General features: G+C 48.4%; 6 protein-coding genes and 1 non-coding gene across 7 annotated transcripts; 3 read left to right on the top strand and 4 right to left on the bottom strand.

Annotated features, from left to right (window-relative positions):
* Nucleotides 1-196: 196 nt before the first annotated feature.
* F4807DRAFT_419735 (P-loop containing nucleoside triphosphate hydrolase protein) lies at nt 197-6013 on the top strand. The gene is made up of 2 exons (XM_047997436.1): nt 197-1785; nt 1968-6013. Exons 1-2 carry the CDS (start codon nt 652-654, stop codon nt 5751-5753), a joined length of 4920 nt encoding a protein of 1639 aa, XP_047855812.1. The 5' UTR covers nt 197-651; the 3' UTR covers nt 5754-6013.
* A 325-nt stretch (nt 6014-6338) lies between these two features.
* Nucleotides 6339-6434, bottom strand: F4807DRAFT_t59. Its single transcript has one exon. It is a non-coding gene; the product is annotated as a tRNA-Pro (tRNA).
* Nucleotides 6435-6745: 311 nt separating this feature from the next.
* Nucleotides 6746-8392, bottom strand: F4807DRAFT_419733 (uncharacterized protein). The gene is made up of 2 exons (XM_047997435.1): nt 8061-8392; nt 6746-7984 (listed from the first exon to the last, which is right to left on the bottom strand). The coding sequence occupies exons 1-2, from the start codon at nt 8204-8206 to the stop codon at nt 6859-6861; spliced, it is 1272 nt and encodes a 423-aa protein (XP_047855811.1). The 5' UTR covers nt 8207-8392; the 3' UTR covers nt 6746-6858.
* A 486-nt stretch (nt 8393-8878) lies between these two features.
* On the top strand, nt 8879-11823 carry F4807DRAFT_458861 (voltage-gated potassium channel; the record flags this gene model as incomplete). Its single annotated transcript, XM_048001277.1, has 4 exons — nt 8879-8997; nt 9066-10005; nt 10207-11096; nt 11325-11823. 4 exons carry the CDS (start codon nt 8879-8881, stop codon nt 11821-11823), a joined length of 2448 nt encoding a protein of 815 aa, XP_047855810.1.
* A 284-nt stretch (nt 11824-12107) lies between these two features.
* F4807DRAFT_32068 (uncharacterized protein) lies at nt 12108-14769 on the bottom strand. Its single transcript, XM_047995152.1, has 5 exons — nt 14212-14769; nt 13981-14124; nt 13583-13925; nt 12556-13522; nt 12108-12465 (listed from the first exon to the last, which is right to left on the bottom strand). The coding sequence occupies exons 1-5, from the start codon at nt 14323-14325 to the stop codon at nt 12423-12425; spliced, it is 1611 nt and encodes a 536-aa protein (XP_047855809.1). The 5' UTR covers nt 14326-14769; the 3' UTR covers nt 12108-12422.
* A 518-nt stretch (nt 14770-15287) lies between these two features.
* Nucleotides 15288-17599, bottom strand: F4807DRAFT_32037 (uncharacterized protein). Its single transcript, XM_047995151.1, has one exon. The coding sequence runs from the start codon at nt 17254-17256 to the stop codon at nt 15646-15648; it is 1611 nt and encodes a 536-aa protein (XP_047855808.1). The 5' UTR covers nt 17257-17599; the 3' UTR covers nt 15288-15645.
* On the top strand, nt 17527-20143 carry F4807DRAFT_419712 (uncharacterized protein). The gene is made up of 5 exons (XM_047997434.1): nt 17527-18186; nt 18371-18769; nt 18819-19256; nt 19305-19461; nt 19516-20143. The coding sequence occupies exons 1-5, from the start codon at nt 18175-18177 to the stop codon at nt 19770-19772; spliced, it is 1263 nt and encodes a 420-aa protein (XP_047855807.1). The 5' UTR covers nt 17527-18174; the 3' UTR covers nt 19773-20143.
* Nucleotides 20144-27821: the final 7678 nt, after the last annotated feature.

Genomic DNA, 27821 nt, shown 5'->3' with positions numbered 1-27821 from the left:
TTGTCAAGACATGTAAGGTTTGGAAGGTGTAAACCGGGTTTCGGCCGAACCAGGATTCAGCATGTTGCAGGTACAGGTGGCGCCCGGTTACAAGGTAACAGCAGCTTCGACAAGCAGCTGCGTTCGCTCTGATTGGTTCTTTCCATGGTTCGGGGAGTTTTTGGGAAGGTTTAAGGCACAGCCACTACGTAGGACTCCTGTACAAATACAACTGGTGTCTCTCATGTCTCACAATGTACCCCCACCACTATTTCTCATCGCTTATGCGTGTCAATGAGCTCGCGATCCCAATAACACCCATTCCCTTGCGAACCCCAGAAAGGCTGAAGAAGGACCAAGGTTATTTGCGATGGTCTTGGACTCCTGTATATATTGCGTAAGAGGAGGAGGCTTAGTTTATTGTATATCATCCTAACTACAGAATACATACGAAGTACATTCGCTTTCATCTTTTTGTTTCATATTTCCCTGTCATTTGATCGTTCACACCTTCGAAATATCCATCTGCTCGGTAATCAGCTTACATGGCGCGATAAAAATTTGTGCGGCACGGATCCGTCAACAGACAACCGGCCTTCAAGTCGACTCGATATCGCTCCGTAGAGCCTCCTCCGTCCCGGAGTGAACCCGCGAGAACCGTCTACGCCGACAATGGCTTTCTTGCGACAGACTTGGACCTTGACGGCCAAGAATCTTAAGATCGTCGTCCAACGCCATTATCTTGCGACGCTCATTAGAGCCTTTGTCCTCCCCATTCTACTCGCGGCCTTCCTTACCTTTGCGCGAAACCTGTTCGTGCCCCCGGCCGTATATGGTATCGGCGACCCGCACGCCGTTAGGTCGCTACAAGATGGACTTGCCGCGGCGGCTAGTACGGATCGTAATACGGTGGCTTTCGTGAACAATGGCTTGGCAGGCGGCGATATCGACCGCGTCATCGATACGCTCTCGGATACGGTGACTGGCGCCGGAAAGAATGCATCGAGGTTGTCGCAAATATCGGAGCTGTCTTATGCGTGCCGAAGTTCTCTGCGTGGTGTCTCGCCTTGCTATGGCGCCGTCGTCTTCTACTCCTCTCCTCGCGAGGGAGAAGGAGGTATATGGAATTATACCTTAAGAGCGGACGGCGCATTGGGTTCTAAGATCGATACGACACGAGACGATAATAGCGGCGAGGTCTATTCCCTACCATTGCAGCGAGCCGTCGACGCCGCTATTTCCGGTCTTTCTGATACCGATGGCACGGTACGACTCCCGGCTACCACGGAAGAGTACCCATTCACGCCCGAAACCCAAGAGGAGCGAGCAGCAAGGATCCGACGCAACTACCAGTCGTCCTTGACAAACTTTCTGGCTGTATCCTTTTTCATTGTCGTCATCGGAATCTGTTACCATATGACTGGTCATATGGCAACCGAAAGAGAGATAGGCATGTCTCAATTGTTAGATGCCATGATGCCTACCAAGTATCGATGGCAAGCCCAAGTCGCAAGACTACTGTCCTACCACATTGCATTCACTGTAGTATACCTTCCAGGTTGGGTAATCGGTTCGATCATCATCGCGCGCGGAGTCTGGGCGAATACAAGTGTCGCCATCGTACTCATCTACTTTATCCTTGCCGGGCTCGCCCTAGCATCGCTGTCTATCTTAGGCGCTGCGTTTTTCAAGAGATCGCAGCTATCGGGCGTGGTGACGGTGATAGCGTATATTCTGCTAGCAATCCTAGCCCAGACGCTGACATCGCCTAGTACTGCTACAGTTACCGCTCTCAGTTTGCTTTTCGTATGTATTTCTTCAGAGTCATCCAATTTTCTACCTTTCACTTTACTTAATACGCCAATATCTTTAAACGAGTCTATTATTAGACTCTGGGTTTTCGAGACATTTCGACTACGCTTCATATTATGCCCTCGCCTTCCCCCCCCTTTATTTTAGAGTAAACACTAATGATTGCCTACTCTTAGACTCCCTGTAACTTTGTTTGGTTTATGACGTTTATAGCGAGATGGGAAAGGTACTCGTTCCCGGCAGACCTTGTCCATACACCACCAGAAAACCCATGGAACTTGCCTGGTATTGTTTTTTGGGTATTCCTCATTCTTCAGATTATTATCTACCCCATCATCGGTGCTTACCTAGAACGTGTTTTCCATGGCACGACTACCAAGGGCCGTACAATTCTTCAAGGCCAAACCTCCGATACGGCACCCCCTGATGCTGTTCGGCTTGAACAATTTACTAAAATATACTATCCTAATCCCCTATATCGATTACTTCCTTTCAGCTCGACGCCAAGGGAGCCAGTCGTAGCCGTGGATAAGTTGACACTCACTGCTAGAAGAGGACAGATATTAGCTCTGCTTGGTGCTAATGGTAGCGGAAAGAGTACTACACTCGATTCCATAGCTGGTATTAGTAAATTGACCAGTGGCGATATTACAATTGACGGCACAGGAGGGTTAGGCATCGCACCGCAGAAAAATGTCATGTGGGACGAATTGACGGTTGAAGAGCACATCAGAGTCTTTAATAGACTTAAGTCTCCAAGGAATACGGCGTCCACGAAAGAGATCCGCGATTTAGTGGAGTCTGTAGATCTTGGGCCAAAGGTCAAAGCCATGTCCAAAACTTTGTCCGGTGGACAGAAGCGAAAGCTCCAGCTCGGAATGATGTTGACTGGTGGGAGCGCAGTCTGCTGTGTTGACGAAGTTTCTTCCGGAATCGACCCGTTATCACGACGCAAGATTTGGGATATTCTTTTAGCTGAACGTGGACGACGGACAATCATCCTGACGACCCATTTTCTTGACGAAGCCGACCTGCTTGCCGACCATATTGCCATTCTCTCCAAGGGAACTCTTCGAGCTCAGGGATCTTCTGTCGAACTCAAGGATAGACTTGGTGCTGGTTATCGGGTTCATGTCTTCAACGCTAGAGAGATCAAAAATCCCCCAGAGATTGAGAATGTTACTCGTAAGATAGGCTTTGATGTGATCAGTTACATCGCGCCATCTTCAAGTCTTGCTGCAGATGTAATACGCTCCCTCGAAGCCGCGGGAATCCACGATTATAAGTTCTCCAATCCGACCATCGAGGACGTTTTCCTTCAAGTAGCTGAAGAAGTCAAAGGCGAAAATGGTGTCATGTCACCACAGACGCCATCATCTACTGAAGGTGGTAATGACAAGCAGGTGAATTCCGAGGAAGTGGGAGCTAGCGAGCTCGAGAAGGATGGACTAGAGCTACTATCGGGCCAGCCTATTGGGTTCATGAGACAAATCGTAGTGCTATTCATGAAGCGATGTACCATCTTCAAAACGAACTGGTTTCCTTACGTGGCAGCTTTCCTGATCCCGATCATCGCGGCAGCTCTAACATCTCTCTACGTTACGGATCAACACCCAGTAGGGTGCAATCCGGCGAGCCAAAGCTCGGCGGATACTTCGGATACTTCGAATCTCTACGACAACCTATTTTTAGTTGCCGGCCCATCTTCACAGTTCAATAATGCAACTTTGGAAAGGCTTTTCGCTCCCACGCTGCGGGGCGTAAGCCTACAGAATCAGAGTCAAATTCAGGACCTCACCGGATCGAACAATGCAACGGATCCTGGGTCCGCTGCTGTAGCCGCGCTTTTCGAGAGCCTACATCTTGTCAATTCCTTAGACGAGTTTAATACATTTGTCGAGCAGAGACGGAAGGATGTCAAACCTGCTGGGTGGTGGCTTGGAGATTCTAATTCCTTGCCCACTATCACATATGAAGCGGACGCCGGGGATGTCTACACATCGGTTTTCGGTCAGAATGCATTAGACATCATGTTAGCCAATACTAGCATTGCTGCAAATTATGCACCCTTCGATACTCCTTGGGCACCATCGACCGGAGATTCCCTTCAGTTGCTGATCTACTTTTGTCTGGCTCTCGCCGCTTATCCCGCCTTTTTCGGACTCTACCCGAACATTGAGAGGCGTCGGAATGTCCGTGGATTACAATACTCGAACGGAGTCCGTTCTCTTCCACTATGGGTCTCATATACCGCATTCGACTTTGCAATTGTCCTAGTCTCCTCAGCACTTGTCGTTGCCGCGTTTGCCGCGTCATCAGATGTTTGGTACCATGTTGACTATCTCTTCCTCATCTTCATATTATATGGATTGGCATCGATATTATTCTCATACGTCATTTCCCTCTTCTGCGGTAATCAGCTATCGACCTATGCTTTCTCTGCAGCTGGCCAGGCAGTCGGATTCCTGATTTATTTGATCGCATATTTGTGCGTGATCACATACTCGCCAGTTCAATCTATCGATAGTTCCATCCTCGTTGCGCATTTTGTAATTTCGACTTTTGTACCCATCGGCTCGATTGTTCGAACCATGTTCATTACTCTCAACCTCTTCTCCGTAACATGCGATGGAGATCAGATACAGCCCAGACCCGGCGCTCTGACTGCCTATGGAGGACCCATTCTTTACCTAGCTTTACAATCAGCCTTCCTATTCGGATTCCTGTTGTGGCATGACAGTGGATCAGGAAACAGCCTTTTGAGCCGCCTCAATAAGAAGCCGACGCCATCCTCCGATGACCAAGCCCATACGGACGAAGAAGTAGCTAACGAACTCGTCCGTGTGACTAGCTCACCACAGGGAAGCGACGGTCTTCGAGTGTTGCACCTAACTAAATCATTCGGCAAAAATACCGCCGTCGACAACGTCACGTTCGGCGTTCAGCACAGCGAGGTCTTTGCCCTACTGGGACCCAACGGCGCCGGCAAGTCCACGACCATCTCGCTCATCCGCGGCGACATCCAACCGAGCCGGAACGGCGGCGACGTGTTCGTCGAGAACACGTCCGTCAGCCGGAGGCGCGCCGAGGCCCGCGCGCACCTGGGCGTGTGCCCGCAGTTCGACGCGATCGACTCGATGACGGTGCTCGAGCACCTGCGCTTCTACGCGCGGATCCGCGGGATCCCGGACATCGAGCACAACGTGCGCGCGGTGCTGCGGGCGGTGGGGCTCTCGGCCTTCGCGACGCGCATGGCGCACGCGCTCTCAGGCGGCAACAAGCGCAAGCTCAGCCTCGGCATCGCGCTCATGGGGAACCCCAGCGTCGTGCTGCTCGACGAGCCGTCCTCGGGGCTCGACGCCGCCGCCAAGCGCGTCATGTGGCGCACCCTGCATTCCATTGTCCCCGGGCGCTCGATACTGCTCACGACGCATAGCATGGAGGAGGCGGATGCGCTGGCGAATCGCGCGGGCATTATCGCGAAGCGCATGTTGGCTATGGGGGGTACGGAGGATCTTAGGCGCAGGTTCGGCGACGCTTTGCATGTTCACTTGGTTAGTCGCACGGCGCCGCATTCGACGGACGATGAGATGCAGAGGATTAGGGAGTGGGTGCTGGGGAGGTGGCCGGATGCGCAGGTCGAGGCTAAGACGTATCATGGGCAGATGCGGTTTTCGGTGCCTGCTGCTGTGGTGGCGGGGGTTGAGGGGGGTGCTGAGGGTGGGGGTGAGCATGGGGTCGAGGATGCTGAGAATGGTGGCACGAGCGCGAGTAGTAGCGGGAGCGCAGTCGGCCAACTTATCGTTATACTGGAGGAGCACAAGGAGGAGCTCGGGATCGAGCATTACTCGTGCACGCCGACGACGCTGGACCAGGTGTTCTTGACGATCGTGGGGAGGCACAATGTTCAGGAGGAGGGGTATAACGAGAAGAAGAAGAGGAGTTGGTGGAGTTGGAGGTAAGATGTGCTGCTGTACTTGGTATGTCATATTGCATAGAAAGGGGTAGGGAGGCTTGGTTACATATAGAGATCTGTGTATGGGTTTTACCTAGGTATAAGCGGGAGGGAATTGGCATGCTAAGCAAGGTCTGGTTTTACGTGTACCATATATACATAGGAGATTATATCTTGGAATATAAACTCGATAATGAGATCGTGATTATAGCCCAAGCGATTTGTTTTTATGCCAATTGATGGAGTTTCTAACGGGCGGTGGTTCTTGGTAAGAGTATGAGGGAGGAGGATAACCCAGAGCAACATGTTTGCTATATTTCTCAAGTCGAGTCAAATAGACTCGTGAGTGGAATGCAAGTAATTTTTATCATCAATAAAAAAATCGAGTATCTAGGTATACAGAGAGGAATTTAATCAAACCAATTCGTGATGCATAACGTTGTTGGAAGTTTTACGCACTCGTAGCAGTAACGAACCAACGACCACTCACTAACTCCAATGTCTTCTAAATACGCGCTAATTTTCAAGAAAAATAAGAAAATAAAAAGAACGTCGAATATCTGGCTAGATATGAGAAATAGCGAAAAAGGAAGGGCTTGACCGGGGATTGAACCCGGGACCTCTCGCAAGCTTGTACCATGCTGATCATGATCCCAAAGCGAGAATCCTACCACTAGACCATCAAGCCGGTGGATGATGAAACGTCGCCTTACGGTGGCTTATGTAGCCCAGTGCGCTGCTGACTGTTCGAGACAGTGCGAAAGTGGGCGCCGGTTAGCGAAGGGCTTACTCGGATAGGGTGGGTGGGGCGCTGCGAATAAGCGGTTAGCTTAGAACGGATAACTCTATTTCACAGTGTGATCATACAGTGTGGGAACTAGATGAGCTTACGGTGGAAAAGGCGGCTTTGGAATAGGGATTGTTTTAAGAACTCGGAAACATCGACTTTACTTGAACTCAATTTAGTGGTTTTAGCAACAAGAAATTAGAAATGCACGAGGGGAATGCGTTATACATAGTTGTGTGTAACCCAGAGCTGTGATTAGAGTTTTGATTAAGTCTCCTAGGTTCAGTAGGCATTGTATAACAAGAGTATGATGTATTCAGTTAGACTATAAAATCCCCATATGGTCATCTAACCAAGCAGCAGCTAATTCCTCTCCTTTGCTACCGAGTTCAAAGTCACCATTACTCAACCCCACCACCTGAAGTTGAATCCTTTTAGCGGCCTCAATGTCCCAGCTGTCGGAGCCGTCATCCCCTATAATGCGCTCCCCCAGCTCCTCCTTATCGACACGGCGCCGCATCCAGCGAGCAAGATCTTCAGCCTGCGTCTGGAAATTATTCCGTACTTTCTGCTTGCGCCTCAGCTGTCTCCTCGAAGACGAGGGCGGCAACGGAGGCAACGGAGGCGGCGCGGAGTGCAGCAGCAACGCCTCCAGGATCGTCGACGTCAACCTGTCCGGCGGAAAAGAAAGCGGGCTTTCCTTCGGCGATTTCCTGGGCATGTAGAATTCGGGCGCGTCTCTCGGCAATAGTGCTAGGTCTTCCGGCTGTAATCCCTTCGGCAAGAGAGCTGATGACTTGAAATTCGGTGGCACGAAAAGCCCCGGTGTGTGGTAGAAGAGGCACGGACTTGCGAAGGGGTCGAAGAAGTTCCCGGGTCTTTCGAACAGTGCTTCGGCGTGTCGCTCCAGATCTTGGAACTCGGGGCCCTCCGTTAGCGGGCCGAAGATCCGGTCTAGTTCATGCACCTTGCGACGCTGGTAGATTGGGTGGTCCGGGAGGAAGGTAGTCCAGTCGTATATCCCGTTATAGGCGACACATCCTCGAATACCCATCGTTGCATAAGGGTGAGTTTCTGTTAGGGTGAGCGATGTTGCTAGTGAGGCGCCGAGATAAGAGCCGTAAACGTAAATATCTCGACGTCTATCGTCGGATGGGCTAAGATTATCTAAGATCCAGTCATACGCCCTTGTTGTATCGTGAATAGGGGCTGGCCAAGCGAGATGAGACCATTCATCCTCATCCTCTGCTGACTCCGTGGTAGAGTCCGATGAACGTGTAGCTGTATCCTTGGAGGGGGGATAGCCAGCCCAACGGTAGTTTATCACAGCAGTTGGCCGTCTTTGGATAAACCTTGGCAATTCCGCAGGCCGATCTGAAAAAGCTGTTGAGAATGGCGGTAGATATATCAATAAGGGGTCTGGTGATGACACCTTGGCAGTATTATGTAGACTAATCACTCGGTCACAAATTAGGAATAAAAGTATAAAAGTATAGTTATCTATGTGTGAATTGTAAGGCTACTTACTCGATGGTGACAATTCCAGAAGAGCCGTTGCTAAAACTCACTCGTTCTACATCATTGACAGCGATGCTAAAGCATCTTGAGCGGCTTAAGTTCCGGCCACGAAGGCTTAAGAATACTGAACCTCTAGTCGGGATCCATCTTCTCATCTTCCCTCTACCGTCGGGCTGCCCCTTCAAGGAGCATCGATTCGATATGAGTTATGGTAAAGAGAAAGAATATTGCGAGATGAATGTATATATGCACGTGACTTCATGCGATCACATATCGTTGACGATGAAAGTTTAAATGCAACCGGTATTTGACGCGTCGAGTGATGAAAAATGAGGTGGGATTGATCCATAGGAAAATTGAGTTCTTTAGCGGCTTTAGTGGCTTTAGTGGCTGAGTGGAGGTTATAGCCATGCGCGAAACGCCACAAGGAGCCAATCACGTCGCATTCCAGCAAATCGTTACGCCCCTACCCCAGTAGATCGGACACTAACGGTGGCCATTAGCTCTGCGATCGATGCCAAGCGACGTCATGTCACATTAAACACTCCATCGCCTGACCCTCCTTTGTATCTGTTATCATTTATACCCGTAACTATATTTACATACGATCTTAAACATGGCACTCGAAGCCAAGAACTCTAATTATATTTTGTATATACATTATTGTTTAACACTAATTAGCATATACTAAAGCATACGATACCTGGACTAATTACCGAGGTAGAAAGGGCAAGGGCATGTATCGACTCGAAAGTCTTTGCCGGCTTCTCCGCGACCCTATAATTCACTCTGGAACCTAAACATGAGCGACTGCTCATAAAATAGAGATGGACGATGCAGATCTTGGTAATAACATCGACGAGCAAGCCCAGGTCGTCGATGACTTCGAGCACGATAAGGTCCCCCATGATGGCGCCATGAACGATCAGATTTATCTTGATCCTAGGTGAGGAATCCATGCTGCTTTTACTCGTCGAAAATTACATCATACTGACCGAGTTGGCATATGAATAGCCGTTGGTGGTTCGCTTCGGCCGCGTTCCCCATGATAGCTGGTACGCTTGGTCCTGTAGCTTCAGCTTTCAGTATATGCGCCCTTGTGAGGAATTGGAGACAGCATATTCTACCAGGATCCGACGTCACCAAAGCTGTTTACGTTAATGACCCACCATGGCTCTTGGCTGTGAACGCCGTCCAGCTGGTTATTGCCCTAGTCGCCAACGTGTTCCTCTTGTTGAACATGACCAAGAGAGTTCGATTCTCCATCGCCCAGCCTATAACCATAGTCGGCTGGTACATATCGTCCATCTGCCTTGTCGCTTTATGCGCTACCGCAACTGGTCCGCTGGAAATCCAACCCGAGATCGAATATGTCTGGTCTCAAGCCTTCTACTACGGCATGTACGCAGCTATCCTCTATTTTATTGTGGCCTCTCTCATGGTAATCACTGTCTGGGGCGCAGACAATGGCCACTATAGCAAAGATTTTGATTTGACGGCAAGTCAGAGGACGCTTATGCTTCAGACTATCGTTTTTCTAGTGTACCTTCTCGTGGGTGCTTTGATCTTCTCTAAGATCGAGGGTTGGAATTATCTCGATTCTATTTATTGGGCGGATGTCACGCTTTTCACGGTAGGGTTTGGCGACATATCTCCGCAGACGAAACTTGGCCGTGGCCTTCTCGTTCCGTATGCCCTGGTTGGTGTGATCAGTCTCGGTCTCGTGATCGGATCAATTCGAAGCATGATTCTTGATCGTGGCAAACACAGACTCGATGCGCGGATGTTAGAACGACAGCGACGTCTATTAATCCGGCGCATGATGAAGAAGGGAAATGCCGGTGTTCTCGATCCGGTGAACGGTGGAGGTTCGGAGGCATCTTCGAGAGCTCAATGGACCGAATTTGAACGACGCCGGAAGGAATTCCACTTAATGCGAAAGGTCCAACGACAGGTATGTACAAGAGGATCCACTCTAAATCGCGAAATATTTTCTGATCATATGCTAATCATGGGTAGTAAGTATCAATTCCTTATTATCCACGGAACTCCCGTGATAGGGAGCTGCGGATCATAGGGGTTTCAGCCACCATCTACCGCCCCTTTTTGATATTCAGATCCATCTGGGTAGCGAATTCTCCTGCTTATTGGTTAGAAACTAATACGTGGTAGAGCTTCAAAACGAGAGCGATGGACTGCAATGGCAGTGTCCTCAACTACATGGATCCTGCTCTGGCTTGTAGGTGCCAAAATCTTTCAAGAATGCGAGGCCCCCTATCAAGGATGGTCTTACTTCGATGGCTTCTACTTCGCATTCACGGCCTTGACGACTGTCGGATACGGTGATCTCACCCCAGTGTCAAATTCAGCCAAGGCTTTCTTCGTATTCTGGTCTCTCCTCGCCTTACCCACGATGACCGTTCTTATATCGAATGCAGGTGACACTATCGTGAAGGGGGTAAAAGATGGGACACTAGTCATTGGAAATATCACGATTTTGCCTGGAGAGCATGGCTTTAGAAAAGAGATGAAACAGGTGCTAAAGAAACTATCATGCGGAGTTTTATTCGTGGATACAGATATCGAAGAATCTCCTCCTGGTTTCCTCGGAGCGGCTAATGAACATACTGATCACGATGAGGATGAAGAAGATGACATGGGTGACGACGAGGATGATGGAGACGATGAGGCTGAGGATGAACGAGGGCGTTCCTCCGATACAACCGAAGTAAACAATGCAGAAAGCCATCGTATAGCCGACAAGGACGCCGAGAAAGGAGAAGTAGAGCCAGGGAAAGGGCCAACATCCGTACCGACGATACGTTTCACAGATGAAGAATCTACATCTAAACCGTCGCCTTCTAGGAACAAATCACGATCGAGATCAATGTCGCACAGCCGAGCCCCCTCGATAGCGAGAGAGAGCCTGCCGACCGAGCTCCCTAAATCCCGCGCCGAATACCACCTCGTCCTGATCGACGAAATTTCGCGCGTGACTAAGCACCTCCGGCACTCGCCGCCGCGCGAGTACACCTTTAAAGAGTGGTAAGTGAAAATCCGCCTCTCCGATAGGCCTTACCCCTCAGCGACCCCGCCGCGAGGCGTTCGTCGTTTTTCGCCTCCCACAGAAACGTCGTCCTATGTACCATGTACCATTTCGTCTACAGCCTTCCATCCGTTTCTAAGGATAGGAGGCGAGGCATTGGGACAGTTTGAGGTAGTTCGTCGACTAGGTAATGTAAGTCGCCGTGCTAACGCGGAAATACTATTTAGGGCGTGGTATCTTAGGCTCATAGGCGAAGACGAAGGCAACGCCGAAAACCACCGCCGGCCCGAGAGACGACCGCCGCATCAACAACAACAACACGGTGGACACGCTCGCTCGCACTCGCATCTTCACCCGCATCCTCGGGTCCACCCTCATCTCCACCCCCACGTCCGCCTGCGCAAAGACGCCAGCCAGTCCTCCGAGAATTACAACAGCAGCAGTAGCAGCGACGAGCAAGGCGCCGGTAGCGGTCCCGGTTCCGCGGCCGAAGACAGGCCCTCTAAGTGGAGCTGGGTCGGGCACCGCAGCCCGCTGATGGACACGCGCGAGGAGGCGGAGTGGATCCTGGATAAGCTGGAGCAGAAGCTCAGGGAGGAGCTGCAGGCCCTCGTCAAGGCGGAGTCGGGCCAGGCCGCGCTGGGCGAGGTCAAGGAGGAGGAGCGCCAGAACGAGGAGAAGGCACCCGCGCCGCATCCGATAGCGTACATGCGTGATAATAATTAAGGATCGGGGGGGACAGACGGACGGGGCAGGGTAATATTCAATATACGAGATACCCCCTCAGCAACAGCAGTAGTAATAATAGACCTAGGTGATTATTTTCATCGGTACTCTAGCACGGGCTTAGATCTTTAGAGTGATAAGAGACTATTACCTAGATACCTAGGTAGATAAGTAAATGTAAATGAGTGTCTTAATTCGGGTACTTTGTGCCAATTTGTAATAAGCGGCGTAGCTAGAGCTAGCTAGCTAGCCGATAAAGAGAAGCGACCATCAAGGTCAAATCGTAGTTCTTCGTAAAACCCCCGCATCATCAGAGAATATCTGCCTCCCCCCACCCTGACTCCGTGTTTCTTTTTTTTTCCATTCAGGGTGTTTGAAAGAAAAAAAGAAGGAGAAGGGAGTAGAGATCCACCCCCATAAAAATATATATATATCTCAAGCCACTGTAGCCGACCCCTTCCACCTTACTAGAACAGATTTCCACCCTTGTTTCTGTTCGTTTGTGTTTTAAATTTTAACATAGAGTAGTAAAAAAAACGAAAACCGATTAAGATGTCGTTTTTTGTTTCCCGTTTTCCTTTTGCCTGAGCTGGCTTAGGTTAGATGTGCTCGGGGAGATCAATGCCTTCGGTCCATCGAGTGCTATAAATAAAAACGTCAGCGTAACATTCGACCTAAGAACTACCGGCGTCTAGACCCCGGTCCGGAGGGTCACCAGGGGTATTAACTTACGCGGGTTGAAGCTGGTCCTTAGTTAAATGCAGATCTCCCCACTTCTCGGTATCATAGAACGGGCACATCTCTCCACGAGTACAAGGCGCTCGAGGGCAATGGTGGGACAAATAGCAGTCGTAGTCGACGCAATATGGACCGGCCGGACATAAGCTAGTTCGAGCTTTGTAGCGGTGAATGGCAAGTTCCGGTCCGGTTAACTCAGCGTCGTGGGTCTTGTCGCAACCAATGCCCCACTTACAACGACCCTTGAGGTAATGGTCGTTGCAGAAAACGGATGGTTTGATGGCCTGGAATTTGGCCTGGTAAGATGACTGCGCAGGGGTCCTGGGTGGGTGCTGCGTAGGCGAATCAATACGGTAGTTATCCATATTATAAAATATAACCCTAGGCTGCTTCTTTGGTTTGGGTGCTTTAACCGTGACATTTTGAAGGTCGTTGACACCGCCTGCCGTCGCATAGCTGATAGAGGTACCGCCATTTCCGGAGCTAATTACACTCGACGTGCGAGGTGGTAGATTGGGTTGCTGCTCGGGCGTAGAGGAAGGCAGTACTGGCGACGATGTACTAACAGACACCGGGGTAGAAGTAGGTATAGGAGATTGTCTTTGCTCTTGTGTAGGCGAGACGACCATGGTCTGCTTCGGCGTAGGCTGCGTAGGTCGCGCAATCGGACCCGGTCCAGGAGAAGGCTGTACGGGTGAACGAGGCCTAGGAGGCATATTCGGAAGAATATGCTTTGTCTCGTTCCCCAAAGGCTCTGACCTAAAAACCTCATCGAAACGTAAGATAGGAAAGCCGAGAGCCCTAAATCCTGGCTCTGCATGCGTAGTCTCCAGAAGTACGAGCCTATTATCGACGGATCCCGTATAGTCACGAAGATCGTGTAGATAACCATTATCGTGACAACATCCAGCCAGAAATATTTTCTTGCACTGGATGTTTCTGTAGTAGTGATTAAGCATACCTAAACCGTGTGAGTAAATTTGAAGATGAGATGAGAATCTCGTCATTGAGAGGTACGTACGTCTAATCTTGGAGTCTGCGTTCTCTTTGCCCTTGCCGACGTTAACGAAGTCAAATTCCGCACGACTGTTGGTGAAACGCTCTGCAAACAAGCGCATGTCGTCGTCATAATCAATAACTCGGGACAGGCGTAATGACTTAGACAAGTCATTCAGGTTCGCATATACTCGGACAAGAATAGGAATGTCCTCTAGGTCGGCCCCCGTGTCTCTAAGGCTCTCTCGAACAGCTTGCTTCAGTTTAATCGCAGCTCTCTCTGCCCCTGACATGGGGTCACGCAGATATTCGTCCGCAAACTTAGCCCCGTCGCCATCAATAAGCACAACCACGAATGAATCCTTATCCTACTACGGGTATTAGCAAAAAAAGATATCCCAAAGACGAGATGATGGGACGGACAAGCTGTTGTGCGAGTCTCCGCACTTCATTCTCAAGATTAATAGCCTTTGCTTGGTAATTAGCTCGAGAAGACTTTTGATCTTCCAGGTCTAGTTCAAGTTCATTAATCTTCTTAGCATCGGCCTCGACTCTTTCGAGGATATTCTATTAGGACCATATTAGCAAACCGAAATCCCACCAGCGGATCATAGGCGGGTATGACATTAATCATGAAAATTGTAGGAAACGTACGTGGATGAAAGTCTGCCTCTCCTTATCAACTTGGAAATAATGATTAAGTCGACTTGATGCTTCTGCTGTAATAGCAGTGGGATCTGACCCGTTTAACATCATTGAGGATCCCATGCGACCTAGGCGTAATGGCAATCCAACACAGCGCCGCGTGTATAAAAAAAAGCCACCGTCTGAATTCGGGTTGGATGAATTTCAATTAGCGCTGTTTCAATTCACGATCCTGCGAATGATGATTATTGAAAATTCAGTGTCAAGGTGACTACCCGAAATTGACAAGTCAGATGAATGATGGATGACAGGGACCCTGAACGTCGGAATAAATGCCGAGATCTTATGGTCAAGAATAGAAGCCTTGGAAGAACGAGAAAAAAAAAGTTCCCGTTCACTTCACATAAATCTTGTCACAATCTAAAGGTCGCCCGATTGCGATTGTGAGATGATTGAGATGAGAACACGACAATACTTCCCCGATTGTGCTGTCATATAAAAAAAGGTTGAGTGTCGGTTGAACTTCCGAGCCCAAATGGAGCTTGCGATTTAGGTAGTAGAGACTTGTGGAGATGTGGAGGCGAGCACGTGATGGCGTTGAGAAACTTCAGAGGTATTCGACGTAAGGGGCAGGGGCAAGGGCAAGAGCGGGGACTAGGACCGGGGGGCCCACCTCCAGTTTCCTACATACACCTACTATTACATACATACCCAGTATGTAGGTAGGATATATGTACTACATTCGCATTCACAAACATACCTCACAATAGGTATCTATTTGATAGAGTCATCAGTATCCCATTGCCGTTTTATTCAGCTGGAGTCTTCTAATAGAAATATGAAGCCCCAAGACAACTGTAGATTACCATACCAAGGCACCAGGGCACCCGGCAAGAATTCCCTAGCTACGTAACCCCTATTATTGAATCCCCGACCCGAGGCGCCACGATACGGTCTGTGTCACTAACTACTGCCTACAGCTCCGTACTCCGCCAGTCCTGGAGTCCTAGAGGTAACGATTTTTCATGGTTTGGTGGAATACCTGCAACACTTTTTTAACGATACCTCCCCTTGTAAAATGCCCGCCTCTTAATTTAGTGGCAGACCTGAACCAGACGGCAGCTATTGACTCTATCTCTTCCGCATTATTATATTGAATCATATACCACCGGAGATCAGCAGTATGTGGCTCTTTTATTCGAGTTCTATCAGCAATCGATCTATTTCGTATGTACATCTACGATATGAGTGGATGATTTCTTCGTATTAGGTACATCAATTACTTAATTGACGTCCTGTACGACATCTGCAAAGCTCACCCCACCTGTCCCATAGCAAACCGGTCAGCATTCAGATAGGTACCAGCCCGTATATATCATCCATCCATCATCCCATCAGCCCACCTTCTAGTGTATTATTTGTAGCCTTCGAGGAGCAGAAGTCCTAGTTTGCGGCATCCGGGCCCCCACAAAGTATCTGTTTCGTCCATTTAATCTGCATCCAGTCGCTTTCTCTAATGGCGAGAACAACCAGACTCAAGCCGATTGTAGTCTTTGAGTCTCTTATCGGCTTACATATGCAGCGGCAAATCTTTGGCTCGGCACTCACATTTAGAAACGCCGAACTTTGGCGATCTAGTTGACCACCAACTCTCCAGTTCGTGAGAACGCCTGCAGGGTATGGTCGTTGGTCCTTGAAAAGGTCGATAAATTGAAAGTGCTGTCTTCTTTGGAGACTCTCCCGGCTCGAGTAATTGACTCTCGCAAATAACTCAAAGACTGCCTCTTGTTGATGACCTAGGCAATGTGCTGCTTGGTTTACCATCTCTCCTATTCGAAAGCAAGTCCGCAACAGAGTATCCGAGGATAATCCCGATACGGTAGAGCGATCATGAATCTTTTCGGGAAAAGGGGGTCGAACAAATGGCTTCAAAGGTATCGTTTCTTCTACATGATGGTTGTGCTCGACAGACTTCTCCGCGTAAGTACTTTGACCGGTTGGCCGTGGGTAGACTATATCTTGAGGACCAGCAGCCGACGAACCTTTCGGGATAGTACTCGTTATGGCATACACGGCATTCCAATCGACGTCGTCGTCGAGAAGATCCTCTTCGCCATTATGAGGCCCTCCATCCATGTTCATGGACTGGGAACTTTTCGGTTTTTCTGAAGAAAAAGGCGATGAATACTGTAAAGTCGGATCATACTCAACCGCCGACCTTGAATCATGATCCCATCCTTGGGTGACACTAGAAGGGGGTATATGTGTCTCTTTGACATTCTTCGCAGCTGTGTTGAGAAGAGAAGCCATATCTTCCTCCCTCAGGACATCGTCTAGGGGGTATTCGTCTCTAAGATCAGCATCGTCGGCGGCGTTTAAGCTACTTACTGGCAAAGGAGGTCTGCTTGTTGCATCTGAATTATTTGCTAACTCGACTACAGAATCATTATTGAGCTGGTTCCCAAATTCTTCCTGTCTCCGAGTAGGATACGGCGTTAGTGCATCCACCGTACTCCATCCTTGCGGAAGGTGAGAATCGGTAGCTTGACCATGGGGGCCGTCATGGTATTTTGCAGACTTCAGGAGAGAGACATTATTGCCTACACTTCTAGCTTTCGTGACCCTGAGGGTTTGGAAAGGACTAGAAGACGGTGTAGCAAGCAGAGGCAGCTGGTGTTTGGGACGCTTTGCATCACGACTTTCTTCATATGCCATCACATTACGTTTAGATCCTTGAGCTTGACATTTTGAAGCTGCAGTTTCTGAAGAGCGATCTTGCGTCTGTTCGTCGATAGTGCAGATTGGGCCAGAATGAACAGAGGAGCCAGTAGCTGTTTGGAACAGCGAAGGTTTCCGGTCATTGATTGGCGTGAAGACATTACGAAGATGATACAAGGGAACAGAATCAATTTTGCCGTCGCACGTATTAACGTCTGGGAAAAGCTCTTCTTCACTAGTGAGAACTAGTCTTTCGTCTGTGGCATCTGCGGTTTCCTGTAGTAGATTTCTCGGGAGCGAACAGGATCGACTATTTGGCTGATTATAGTCCTGCATTATGAAGAGATCCAGGTTTCCGTTTCGAGAATACTTAGCGTGAAACCGTTCGCGCACAAATGAAGATATTCCATAGTAAGAAGGTGAGAGATGGATGAATGAGATTATTCGCTTGCGGGTCTAATTACACTTTACTAGAGTTTACGGAATAACAGTAGCTAAAATAAGGTTAGAGCTACGTAAGATTGGGCAATTAGAGTATTTATAGATGTTCGAATAAGGAAATTGCTCCCACAGCTCCTATAGCAGCTGGGAATTATGCTGGAGGCAGTTTCTAAAACGAGGAAGCCTCGATAGTGAAATAATTCAATGAGGAGCCACTAATTTAGGTAATTCGTTTAAAAGAAAGGCGCCACCACTGTAACACGATTAATTATCTCACCCCGCCCCCAGTCAACAATCGGCTATCGACAGTTTCCTACCTAACGTTCGAATCGACGTCGTCAGCTTGAGTCTCACAAGCTTGCTGAATACCAATTACCGGTGGTGAATTCACCCATCTCGTCCGAGTCATCCGTCGATCGAAATTCCGTTCTTCTAGAAAACGTCAGATAGAATCATCTTGCCAGGGCCGAATACAGCACGCTAGTCATTGCATACTGCAAGCAGGTTCCGACATTCCCTGTTAAGGAAGTCAAGTCAGCCCTAGGTCCTACAATCAGGCACACTTCCGTGTAGGATCACAGACGGATGATTCAGCAGTGATCTATTCCCGGAAGCCTTGTCGGAACTAAAGGCTACGCCTCCTCCATATTCATTTGGCTATCATAAGGCTGTGACACTATCACATATGATCGCGAACTTCTTGAAATCCATTTAACCATCTACGATTCTTCCAGGCCCCCAATCTTTTCGAATCTACTTCCTTTTGACGTCAGAACGTCATAGCGTCTCCTTAACCAGGTGCCGCCCGCAAACATGTTCTCCCAGGTGAGTTCTATGCGCATGCAATGCCTTGCTTAAATCTCTGCAGCTTCGGTACCCCTGTCTGTCTCAGGTATTTTAATACCTATGTATTTTCATATTAACCCTCACTTCAACTCACCATAAATACACTACGCAGTAAAGCAAACATCCAATATTCATATACGAATGATACTAACGTCTTAAATAGAAAAAGCCATATTCGGCTGTCACGGTGACGGTTGAGCGCCTCACCAGCGAGCAGTTTGAAGAGGATGACCTCAGTGGCATCCCCGACCTAGTCGAGGTTATCAAGCTACAAAGTTCCGGTCCTGCAGAGGCTGCTCGTGCCCTTAGGAAAAAGTTGAAGTATGGCAGCGTCCATAGGCAGATAAGGTCTCTTGTGCTTCTTGACGGCTTGATTCAGAATGCTGGTCCACGTTTCCAGCGAACCTTTATTGACGAGCCACTTCTTGAGCGCTTACGAGTTTGCGGCACCTCGGATCTATCAGATCCCGATGTCAAGAAGAAATGCTCCGAGTTGTTCAGAAGCTGGGCTTCAGAGTACAAGAATACACCGGGCCTCGAAAGAATTGCTATGCTATATAGGGTAAGAGAGCTCCCTTTGGATGAGGGGCTCTAAGATCTAATCGAACCAGGAACTTCCACGCCGTAAACAAGTCGTCACTCAAGCACAATCTAAAGTCCTTCGCGAAACGGAGGATCCTTTTCGTGACTCCGAAGAAGAAGCTGAAGGGCGTCGAAGCCCTAAATCTGTGGCTTCGTCCTCGCGGCAGCCTGCCCCAGCTAGCCCATCGCCCGGCCACGTCAAGTCACCATCGAACTCCAGTTTCTTCTCTACTTCTTCCAAGGATAAGAAGAAAAAGGATAAGAGCAAGAAGAAGCATAAAGCATTTAACCTTGAAGCCGAGAAGGATGCAATGAAAGTTGCAATCGCGGAGTCTTCGATCGCCGCTACCAATCTCATGAACTCCCTTCAGAGCATAAATCGAGAACAAGAACGGATCTCGGAAAATCCCATAGTCGTGGACCGATTCGAGATTTGCAAAAAGCTGAGAAGGAGAATACTACGTTATGTACGTTTGCAACTGATCTTACTTATGAACATTGGCTTACCTCGATAGATTCACCATGTTGAAGATGAGTCATGGCTTGGTGGCCTTCTTCATGCTAATGATGAACTTGTCGTCGCCCTTATGACATATGAGCAGCTAGATCGTTCAATCGACGCTGATAGTGATTCCGAGGACGAGCTCGCAGAGCAAGCGCACCTTTATAGGAGTAAGCCAACTGCCGCATGAAACTTCTACCTTCCTTATTACTTACATCTCTTAGTGGCGTCTGAGAAACACCAACAGCAAATGTCACCTCCTACAAGCCCTGTGTCAGACATGGCTCAACTTAGTATGAATCCAAGCCATCCGCCTAGGCCCGTACCGCCTCCGCGACCATCTGCCGCATCCAAGCCGTCGATATCTTTACACACAATTCCCGAGCCAGATTCGGAGGAGGATGAAGATGAAAATGACCCTTTCGCTGATAGAAATGCAGTCATAACGCCGAAGGTGGAAAGTGGTGAACCTCGATGGTAGGTATCATTGAGCTCGATCCTGGTGTGAAGTGACGGACTGGCCAGACCACGTATTGCGGGTGTTCCTACAGGCTTCACCACGTAATGGTGGATGGATTACGAAGATACCTACTTTGTTTTAGTTGAAGATCCGGTTAATTCATTTTCTTCTCCTATCTTTGGAATATTGTGGATCAGTGATGTTCACGTCTCCTTATATCAGCGGGTTCTTTGGTCAAAGCCACCACATATGAGTCGTCTTGTTGCAATTATCCTACTTATTCTGATCCTATCTGATATCTCCCTGTATGTTGCTCTTCGTAGCGTTTCGACTTTTTATATCATGATCATAGGTATCTATAACGAATTCAAATCATACACAGTTTTCTCCGAGCTAGGCCTACACAAATGCCTACATGTAGGTCCCTAAGCCCCAATGCCGTTATGACTCAGGTAAAGTATCTTCAGTTAAGATTGGGATCATAGCTCGACATGTCGCTTCATACGTGCTTCATGATATCCCTACCCGGATAAGCTGTCTTATAAGAAGCCCAAATCGCTTCGCAAACTTACCTGTTTGGTTTTACAATATAATCGAGAGCGAACTCAAAAGGCGAGAATGATTCAAAAATCAATCGACAGCCTAGATAAACTCACCGCAGGGAGTCATTCGAAGGAGCACTAGAGAACTTATATTGTTGATATATCTCGATACTCTGCTTCTGATATGTTTCTCCATTCCTAACCAGCATCTAAACCCTTGTTACTCCATTTCATGGATTTTATTGGTAGGGGTGTACATCCGGTGCCATCCATCATACAACAGTTTGACAAACGGGACATCCCATCTTACACTTCTTCCACCTTGAGCTCTCATACGATCCTTAACCTGTTCATTTCACAGCCCATATCCAATGCTCCTCAGGGGTACAGAAACTATATGAAGGGCCCCTGCTGCATGGTACAGGTTTGTAAAGGTGATGCACCTGCCATCACATGCCAGCATATGGGCAACTACTTCCCTCAATCCTGGGAGAAGGCCAGATACAGCGTGTATTTCATGGTGTGTTCGCAAATAACTTTAGATGCGAACGAGTGCGGCACTCTGTTAATGGTCGCATTTAGTAAACTTATAAACCCCTGAGGTGGCATGATACGCTGACGATGGTCATGTGTTTTAATATCAGAATGGAGTGGCCAGCAGCTTAAATGCAATGCTATACCTATCCAGTAGTAGTAACCCCCATTTGGTTATATTTGGGGAATTCATCTCATTGCCTTTTCACATGACACATACATCAACGGTGCAATACCAACTACCTACTCGACATTGCCCAGTCTTCAACTTACCATCTCTCAATTCCCCTGCCTCCCAGCTTAGTACCAAACTCGTGACTCCTTTCATGCGACTGTTACATTTCGTATCCGAAATGATTGGACTCTGCGGACGAACCGCTCATGTAGATCTCCCAGAGCTCGCTAATGAACCCGGACAGATTGAATAGTGCGTGGAGATGCGAGATCTAGAATTTGGAGTTAGGAACAACCTCGCGACTAAACCCGACGGCTATCACGGCCAAGCAGCTAAATTTATGACGAAAACCCCCCCTCGTGGGGATGGGTGAAAGCAGCCAGCGAAGCTCCTCTTATCTCGGCATAGATGCCCGTCCTCTCCATCTGGGAGCGCGGTTAAGGACAGCCTACCTAGGTAGGTAGTAAGTGCTTTTGGAAAGATAGCCTCGCCGTTCCCCAGCTGACCTTGGGAGAAACCGGGAGCTAGCGAAACCTTAGAATCATAGGTCGGGTCTGTGTAGATCTGGGGCAGTGGCTAGTGACCCCTCCTCCCCCCCTTTTCAAGAACGGAAATGTCGTCAACGGGATATTTATTACAGTCTGCTATCTCTAGCGCCTTGCCATCCTGTCGGTACTGGAACTCGGCCGTGAGGATCGTAGTAGCTATCTAGTGTCTAGATTGGAGTCACTGGACCCCTATGCCATCATCGCGAGGAGGCCTCCACCCGCAAGCGCGGACGGGGAATCTTGGGTTAGCATCGGCGTTATTAGTCAAGAGCACGACTCCTCCGTCGCGGCACTATGGTGGAAAGGGGGAACCAAGATTCCAGCCTCGCCTCGCCCGCGTATCGTAGATCGAAACCCAGATCGAACCCAGGCCCGGCGTGCCGGAGAGAGAGGGAGAGAGATCGCGTAATGCGTCTACGTAGTCAGCTGACGGCGCGAGCGGTAGCTCGCGAACTCTGCTCGCTAGGTGGGTGGTCCAGAGGGGTCCACGAACGAGGCTGTAGCCCTGCTAGGGAGTAGAGGGTGGTCTACCACGGCATGTATCCTTCCCAGAGTTTTGGTTTCGGAGGGGGCTAACTAGAGATCCGCTCTAACGCGGCTCGAAACTCAATCAGAAGGACCGTAAGGTTAGGTAGGTACCTACCTAGCGTTCGTCTAGAAGAGAGGGCGAATTTTTCAATTGGTAGATAAAATATTCGATAAATTCGGGATAATTAAGCTCGAGTAAAAATATCCCGCGTACACCGGGTTTAAGGGGTGAAGAAAAAAAAATAAGGGAATAAGTACCTAGTCAATGTTTTTATGGGAGTTTAAAGTTTTCTTTGGGTTCCGTGCCCATGGGGTGAATACGTTAGCAGTGAGTTTTGAGTTACGGAAACACGTGAGGATGAATATTCTATGATCTTAATAACCCGGTTGGCCTACTTCTGCTGCGATGGATGCTCCTTTCAGCCGTGCGTGGTGAGTCTTTGATAATTCACATGAGGCTTCACATGAGGCTAATGTTACCGAGAGCGAAGTATCTGACAATGTAATTGACTTGTCAGTTCTCATCTACACTAGTATTCTGTTACATAATTAATAGAGAGAGGTTCGTCGCTGGCGTTCCATTGTAAGACCAACGTTACATGCCTCTCTGCCGGCGAGCCTCCGCGGCCCCTCTGTCACGCATGTCTCCGGGGCCCAGAAACCCTCACCGGCGCCGTAAAGGTAAAGTAGGTCGCGCCGCGACTGTGTAACTAGACCGTTAGGGATCTAGGTTGAGGCTCATCGGAACCCAACTGTGGTGGCCTGCCATATCCCGGGATCTGCTGCCGATTTACATAACATGTATTCGCCTAGCATCGATGTAGCGGCTCTTCTCCGTTGTAGCCTCGGGGACTAAGGGAATAAAATCGGTATTGGTTAGGGGAATGGGAAAATTCTCCCCTTCTAGTGTAGCGACGGGATTCGAAATTTTGCAATTGGCGATGATGACGACGTCCTGCTCAACCCGCGAAATTCTCTAGCACGCTCCACTTTGGCAAGGGGCTAGGTTTGTGTACATAGGCCATGGTACGAGCAAGCTCTACCATTGTACCTTCGAACCAAGACCAGCCTAGAAGTCCCGGCGTCTCGGCCCCACGTGGTAAAGGGGGAACTTGAAAGGTATTAATATGTATTAAAACCAAGACGTCTATCCACGCCGTTGGATTCAATCGTCTTTCTCCGTTTTTTCGTGGCTCGTCCCAGACTCGAAGACTAAGGGAGGCCCGGCACATCAAGATTTCCCTGACAAATGGAATGACCCGCAGATACGTTTACTATGTAAACATGTGTGCTAAGGTGCTAAAGTGTATGTACACAAGTATGTGCGATATTGTACAAATAACTATGTAGGCACAGACACCCAAAGTTCAGACATGTGATTAGCTTCTGTGTGTTTGTTAGTTCCTGTTAGTTAGAGACTAATATCGCTAGCACATTGCGGAGAGACGAGGCAAACTTATTTTGCTCTAGAGCTTACATCCATACGACCCCCTCTTCTGGCTTACATTCGACGCGTAACATAGCAGCTATTTGAAAAGTCAAAAAGGTGGGTTTAGAGTGCTCACTTTTTCGCGTCTCGTTCGCTTGTTGTTTTGTTGATGTTGTTGTTGTTGTTTGGTCTCCCTTCTCTTTCCTCTTTTCCTCACCTTCCCTCTTCCCAACGCTTTTCCTCTCTCTCCCTCTCTATCTGTAACCACATGCGAGGGGCTTTCTGTTTTGCCTCCTTATCCCATCTCGCTTGGGGGCATCTTTTCGGTGTTATTACAAAGAGTACATAGGTACGCTATCCCGATGAAGTATACCGAAACTGGATTAAACCGTCTCGGTCTCTTTCTGGAGTTGTTGTGGAGTCGACTGGGTAAAGAAAAATCGTATCTTCTTGAAATCATGTGCTAAAAGCCGGTTATGTAAGCACTATTTCTCTCGCTCCCGAACCCGACCCCACCGGGTCTAGGAACCTCACGTGAGTCCCGCAGCCTGTCAAAGGAACTGGAAAGTGTCAGTTGTGGAGGTTAGGTACCTCTGTATATATGCACACAGCCTTCATAACATTGAACCTTGTCCATAGCCTTACATAAGTTGGTACGTACCTGATAGAGAGGCGCTAGAAGTCTTCTAGAAAGAAGCGGGGCCATTTCTCCGCGTGTGGCGAATCACTTGGCGGCTAAATTTAAGCGGTCGGTTGTCCAGATTTGGTACATTGGTCGATTTTAAGCATTATTTGAATCCTCCCAGCTGCAACGAAATATCCTCAATTGAACCGAATGATTGCCGACGAAAATCCAAAAAAGGACCGATCAGCAGAGCAAGGTCTTCAAACACATAATCGTTCAGCCAGCCAGCTACCCAGTTCCATATGATGAAATATGTCTGGATGACCACAAGACGTAGTCGATCTGAACAAGATATTGTTATATTGCCATTGATTCGGCGATCCGTTTAAAGGCTCTTGCCACGAGGTTGACAAATTTGGATGCATGCGCAGGGATCGAATGGATTTGGAAATAGATATCGAATACGGAATATCCGACAAAAATAAGAATAAAAATAATGAGATCAAATAGGGATATATTCGACCATTTCGTCTTTTGTCCCCTGCTGGGTCGTCACAAGCTACAATTGACAACGCATTGATGCATATATTCTGGTAGGTTATTCAAGTCAGCGGGCCTCCTCTATCTGTTACCCAGCTGCTGCTTATCCAGAGCAGTGGTAGATAATACCTAATACCTAATACTACCTGTCTTGCCTGTTTAGGCGACGACTCGATGACTCGAGCCAACTCGTATTTAACGTCAATCCAGGTTTCCCTTTCGCCCAATGAATTCCCTTCGCAGCCTCTGCCCATGACGCCTTTGCTACGTGCGGCAATGGGAACCGTCCTTTATTGCTTTTGTACCTTAGCATCTCGTCACGAGATATATATGCATTGTTATTATTATTTTTTTCTCCGAATGATTCGATTTTGCCTTAAGGTTGAAAAATCCTGGGCTCTTGTACCTTAGGTACGGGAATTCCATGACGGTCTAGTTCCTACATGTGTATGTATATCATCAGGGAATGCTAAACGACGCCACATCAGAATGACTGGCATATGCTGGACGGGAGCCTCCACCACCAAGAAGACGGTCCAGAATAGCGCCTCCCGTTTTTTTCTACATCCCGGGTGGGGGGGGGGGGGAGAGGGGTGAAGCTCCTAACTGGATGACGAGAGGCGTTTTTGATAATAGCTACGGTACCTACCTAGCATAGCAAGTGGCTAGCTAGCTAGTTGGTTGACCGTTTGAACGATGGCTTCTATTTTTCATATATTTTATATTTTCGTTGAAATATTTTATTTCATTTTTTAGTTGATTTCTTTACCTCCCTCTAGTCGTGTACGGTGGCTCGTGGACGTGAAGCCGGGCAGGTGATTCCGGAACACCAAGGCTCCGAGAGAGGAGAGGTCTTTGTTGTTCATTCCCTCTTTCACACAACAAGTAAAAGAATAAAAATAAATAAAACTTCATCATCAACATGGCCAGAAAAGGGGGCGCATGTCAGCCAGTCGTGATCTCCAGATAGCTGTATCAGTGGTCGATGTTAGGTTGCCGTAGATGCGCCCATAGGCCGTTCTGCAGGAAAGTTGAGCATCTGATACCAGGCGCGCGGGGGAGCCATGCCGTCGTCTAGCGCAGCGTTCAAAAGTCGGTGAGCGGCGCTTCCTCGAACGCTGATTTGCACGCGACGGCGAACACTCCAAAAGGGTGTGGTAGGCCAACTCATCGTGCTGGAGTCTTGGTTGACCAGGTCGACCACCCCCTTCTCTACCACCCCTCTTCCCTTTCCCCATCGATAACTGCTCGATAACTACTCGATAAGCCCTATCGCCAGTGAAGGTGTCATGCATGAAAGTGGGCGGTGGTTGTTGTTGTTGTCCTGAAATGTCTAAGACCAAGATGCAAGCGTACTTAGTACATACATCACATACACATACATACTATCTCTAACCCAGCGGGTATCTAAGGCGGACAACTCAATCGCGGAGGGCAGCCCCTATGACACTATCCCCAACCAATGACAATATTCGCGGAATATTTGGAGAAATCGAATTTATGTTTTATATGTCAACATTTACCATTTACCAGATACCCAGGCATAAGTAACGGAATAATTATAGACGAGCTGCTAGAGCTTCACGCTTACCGCCCCCGCGGGGTACATCCTATTGGTATCCTATCCGATGTCATGCTCTGCATTGAGAAAGTCTACGCCTCGCCATTGGGACACTGCCGTGGTATAGTCTAACAGATCGTTACAACGGCATGAAGCTATTCATCCTATACAATACGCCATTTTACATAATATATTCACAATGGGTAGCAGTGAGTCAACGCTTTGGCTTTTTGAATAGGTCCTAGCAAAGTAGACTAAGTAGACTGATTTACTATACTAATAACTATACTAACTATGTCATCCTACTATACTAAAGTAATCTCGCCGGTTTTAAACAATCTAGCAATCTTGCGCCTTGCAGAATGGGTTTCGAAGACGGGGTATATCCCAGCTAGCATATAGCTATTTCAATGCGCTCATCGCCAAATAACTTGGAGGTCTGTTAAACGACCAGCCTCACCGCCCTATACCACCGGGCGGGCACTGCCAACTATCTCCCCAATTGTCCACCATGTATGTAGTGAGGCCCGCTTTCCTTTGCGGTCGAGCTTTGAGAAAGTCCTAGCTTTTCATCGTCATCAACTGAACCCCCGGATGGAAGGTGGGCATCGCAAAAAGTCCCCGTTCTCGTTTGTAGTTCGCAGGAACGCAAATTCCGAAACGTATACCTCTTAGGTCATAGTATGTAGGTGATTTATATATAAATGGGGAAACCTGGAAGGGGAAAAAAAGAGAAAAAAAATAGAGGGGGTGAAGGGATACAGAAAGAGGGGCGGTCTAGTTTGGCGTGTCGAAGGGATCTAACATACAGGACCAGTCCCGCATAGAGATCCCTAAGTGCGTAGACCGAATCTAGCAATTCGTAGAGCTAGTTAGCCTAGAGAAATTGAAATGAAACAAATTTCAATGGCACTTTTTTCACCGTTAGCTAAGTCAGGTAGTGATGCAGTTCGGTACACTTAGCATCATGCAGCCGAGCTAGACGAGGGTGGAGGAAAGGGAAAAGGCAGAGGGAATGCCCTCGCTGCGCATCCGAGATGCAAGTCTGCAAGTTCCCAAGTATATCCCGTCACAAATCAGACAATGTAATGTACCTTCAGGAAAAGCATTCCCAATCCTGCAAATCCCGATAAAACTCCATTCCTAATTAGTTTAGCTGATGTACATACTATACTACCTACGCAGTAGTAGTAGGCACGGTTCCCGTCTCCAGCATATACATACATAGAGAAGAGCCTTGCTCTGCTTGCCCGTGCTCGCTCTTGTGACTTTTGGGGTGATTTTGGGGATGACTTGGACAATCGCTTGTGGGGAATGAGGAGACGCGAAAACGCGGGACGGAGGGCCCTGAGCGGCTGACGATCCTGCGATCTTCAGGTTAGGGGTCCAGAGCTCGGAGTGGCAGTTACTATAAACGTCTTAAGAAATATGCGGGCAAGGCGGTATAACTATGTAATAACACATGAGGAAAAATAACGAAAAAAAAATAAGAAAAAGGGTCCTGCGCTTCCGGAACAAAAAAAGGTCGAAAGGATACCCATTTTTTGCGTCAGGGCTCAAGTCGTTCAATAGTCGCCCTTTTTTTCCT

Source organism: Annulohypoxylon truncatum (genome assembly GCF_022578515.1).
Source record: "Annulohypoxylon truncatum strain CBS 140777 unplaced genomic scaffold F4807scaffold_10, whole genome shotgun sequence".
Classification (NCBI taxonomy): Eukaryota; Fungi; Ascomycota; class Sordariomycetes; order Xylariales; family Hypoxylaceae; genus Annulohypoxylon; species Annulohypoxylon truncatum.
This window is presented reverse-complemented; position numbering and strand designations above follow the sequence as displayed.

Excerpts from the sequence above, each read along its gene's own strand:
- F4807DRAFT_419735 (XM_047997436.1), top strand. The coding sequence starts at position 652 with ATGGCTTTCTTGCGACAGACTTGGACCTTGACGGCCAAGAATCTTAAG. Across the intron at positions 1,786-1,967 it reads CCGCTCTCAGTTTGCTTTTC|ACTCCCTGTAACTTTGTTTG; the intron begins GTATGTATTTCT and ends GCCTACTCTTAG.
- F4807DRAFT_419733 (XM_047997435.1), bottom strand. The coding sequence starts at position 8,206 with ATGAGAAGATGGATCCCGACTAGAGGTTCAGTATTCTTAAGCCTTCGT. Across the intron at positions 7,985-8,060 it reads TCTGGAATTGTCACCATCGA|TCTACATAATACTGCCAAGG; the intron begins GTAAGTAGCCTT and ends CCGAGTGATTAG.
- F4807DRAFT_32068 (XM_047995152.1), bottom strand. The coding sequence starts at position 14,325 with ATGGGATCCTCAATGATGTTAAACGGGTCAGATCCCACTGCTATTACA. Across the intron at positions 14,125-14,211 it reads AGAGGCAGACTTTCATCCAC|AATATCCTCGAAAGAGTCGA; the intron begins GTACGTTTCCTA and ends TGGTCCTAATAG. Across the intron at positions 13,523-13,582 it reads CGCAGACTCCAAGATTAGAC|GTATGCTTAATCACTACTAC; the intron begins GTACGTACCTCT and ends CACACGGTTTAG.
- F4807DRAFT_32037 (XM_047995151.1), bottom strand. The coding sequence starts at position 17,256 with ATGCAGGACTATAATCAGCCAAATAGTCGATCCTGTTCGCTCCCGAGA.
- F4807DRAFT_419712 (XM_047997434.1), top strand. Across the intron at positions 18,770-18,818 it reads GAATTGCTATGCTATATAGG|GAACTTCCACGCCGTAAACA; the intron begins GTAAGAGAGCTC and ends TAATCGAACCAG. Across the intron at positions 19,462-19,515 it reads GCAAGCGCACCTTTATAGGA|TGGCGTCTGAGAAACACCAA; the intron begins GTAAGCCAACTG and ends TACATCTCTTAG.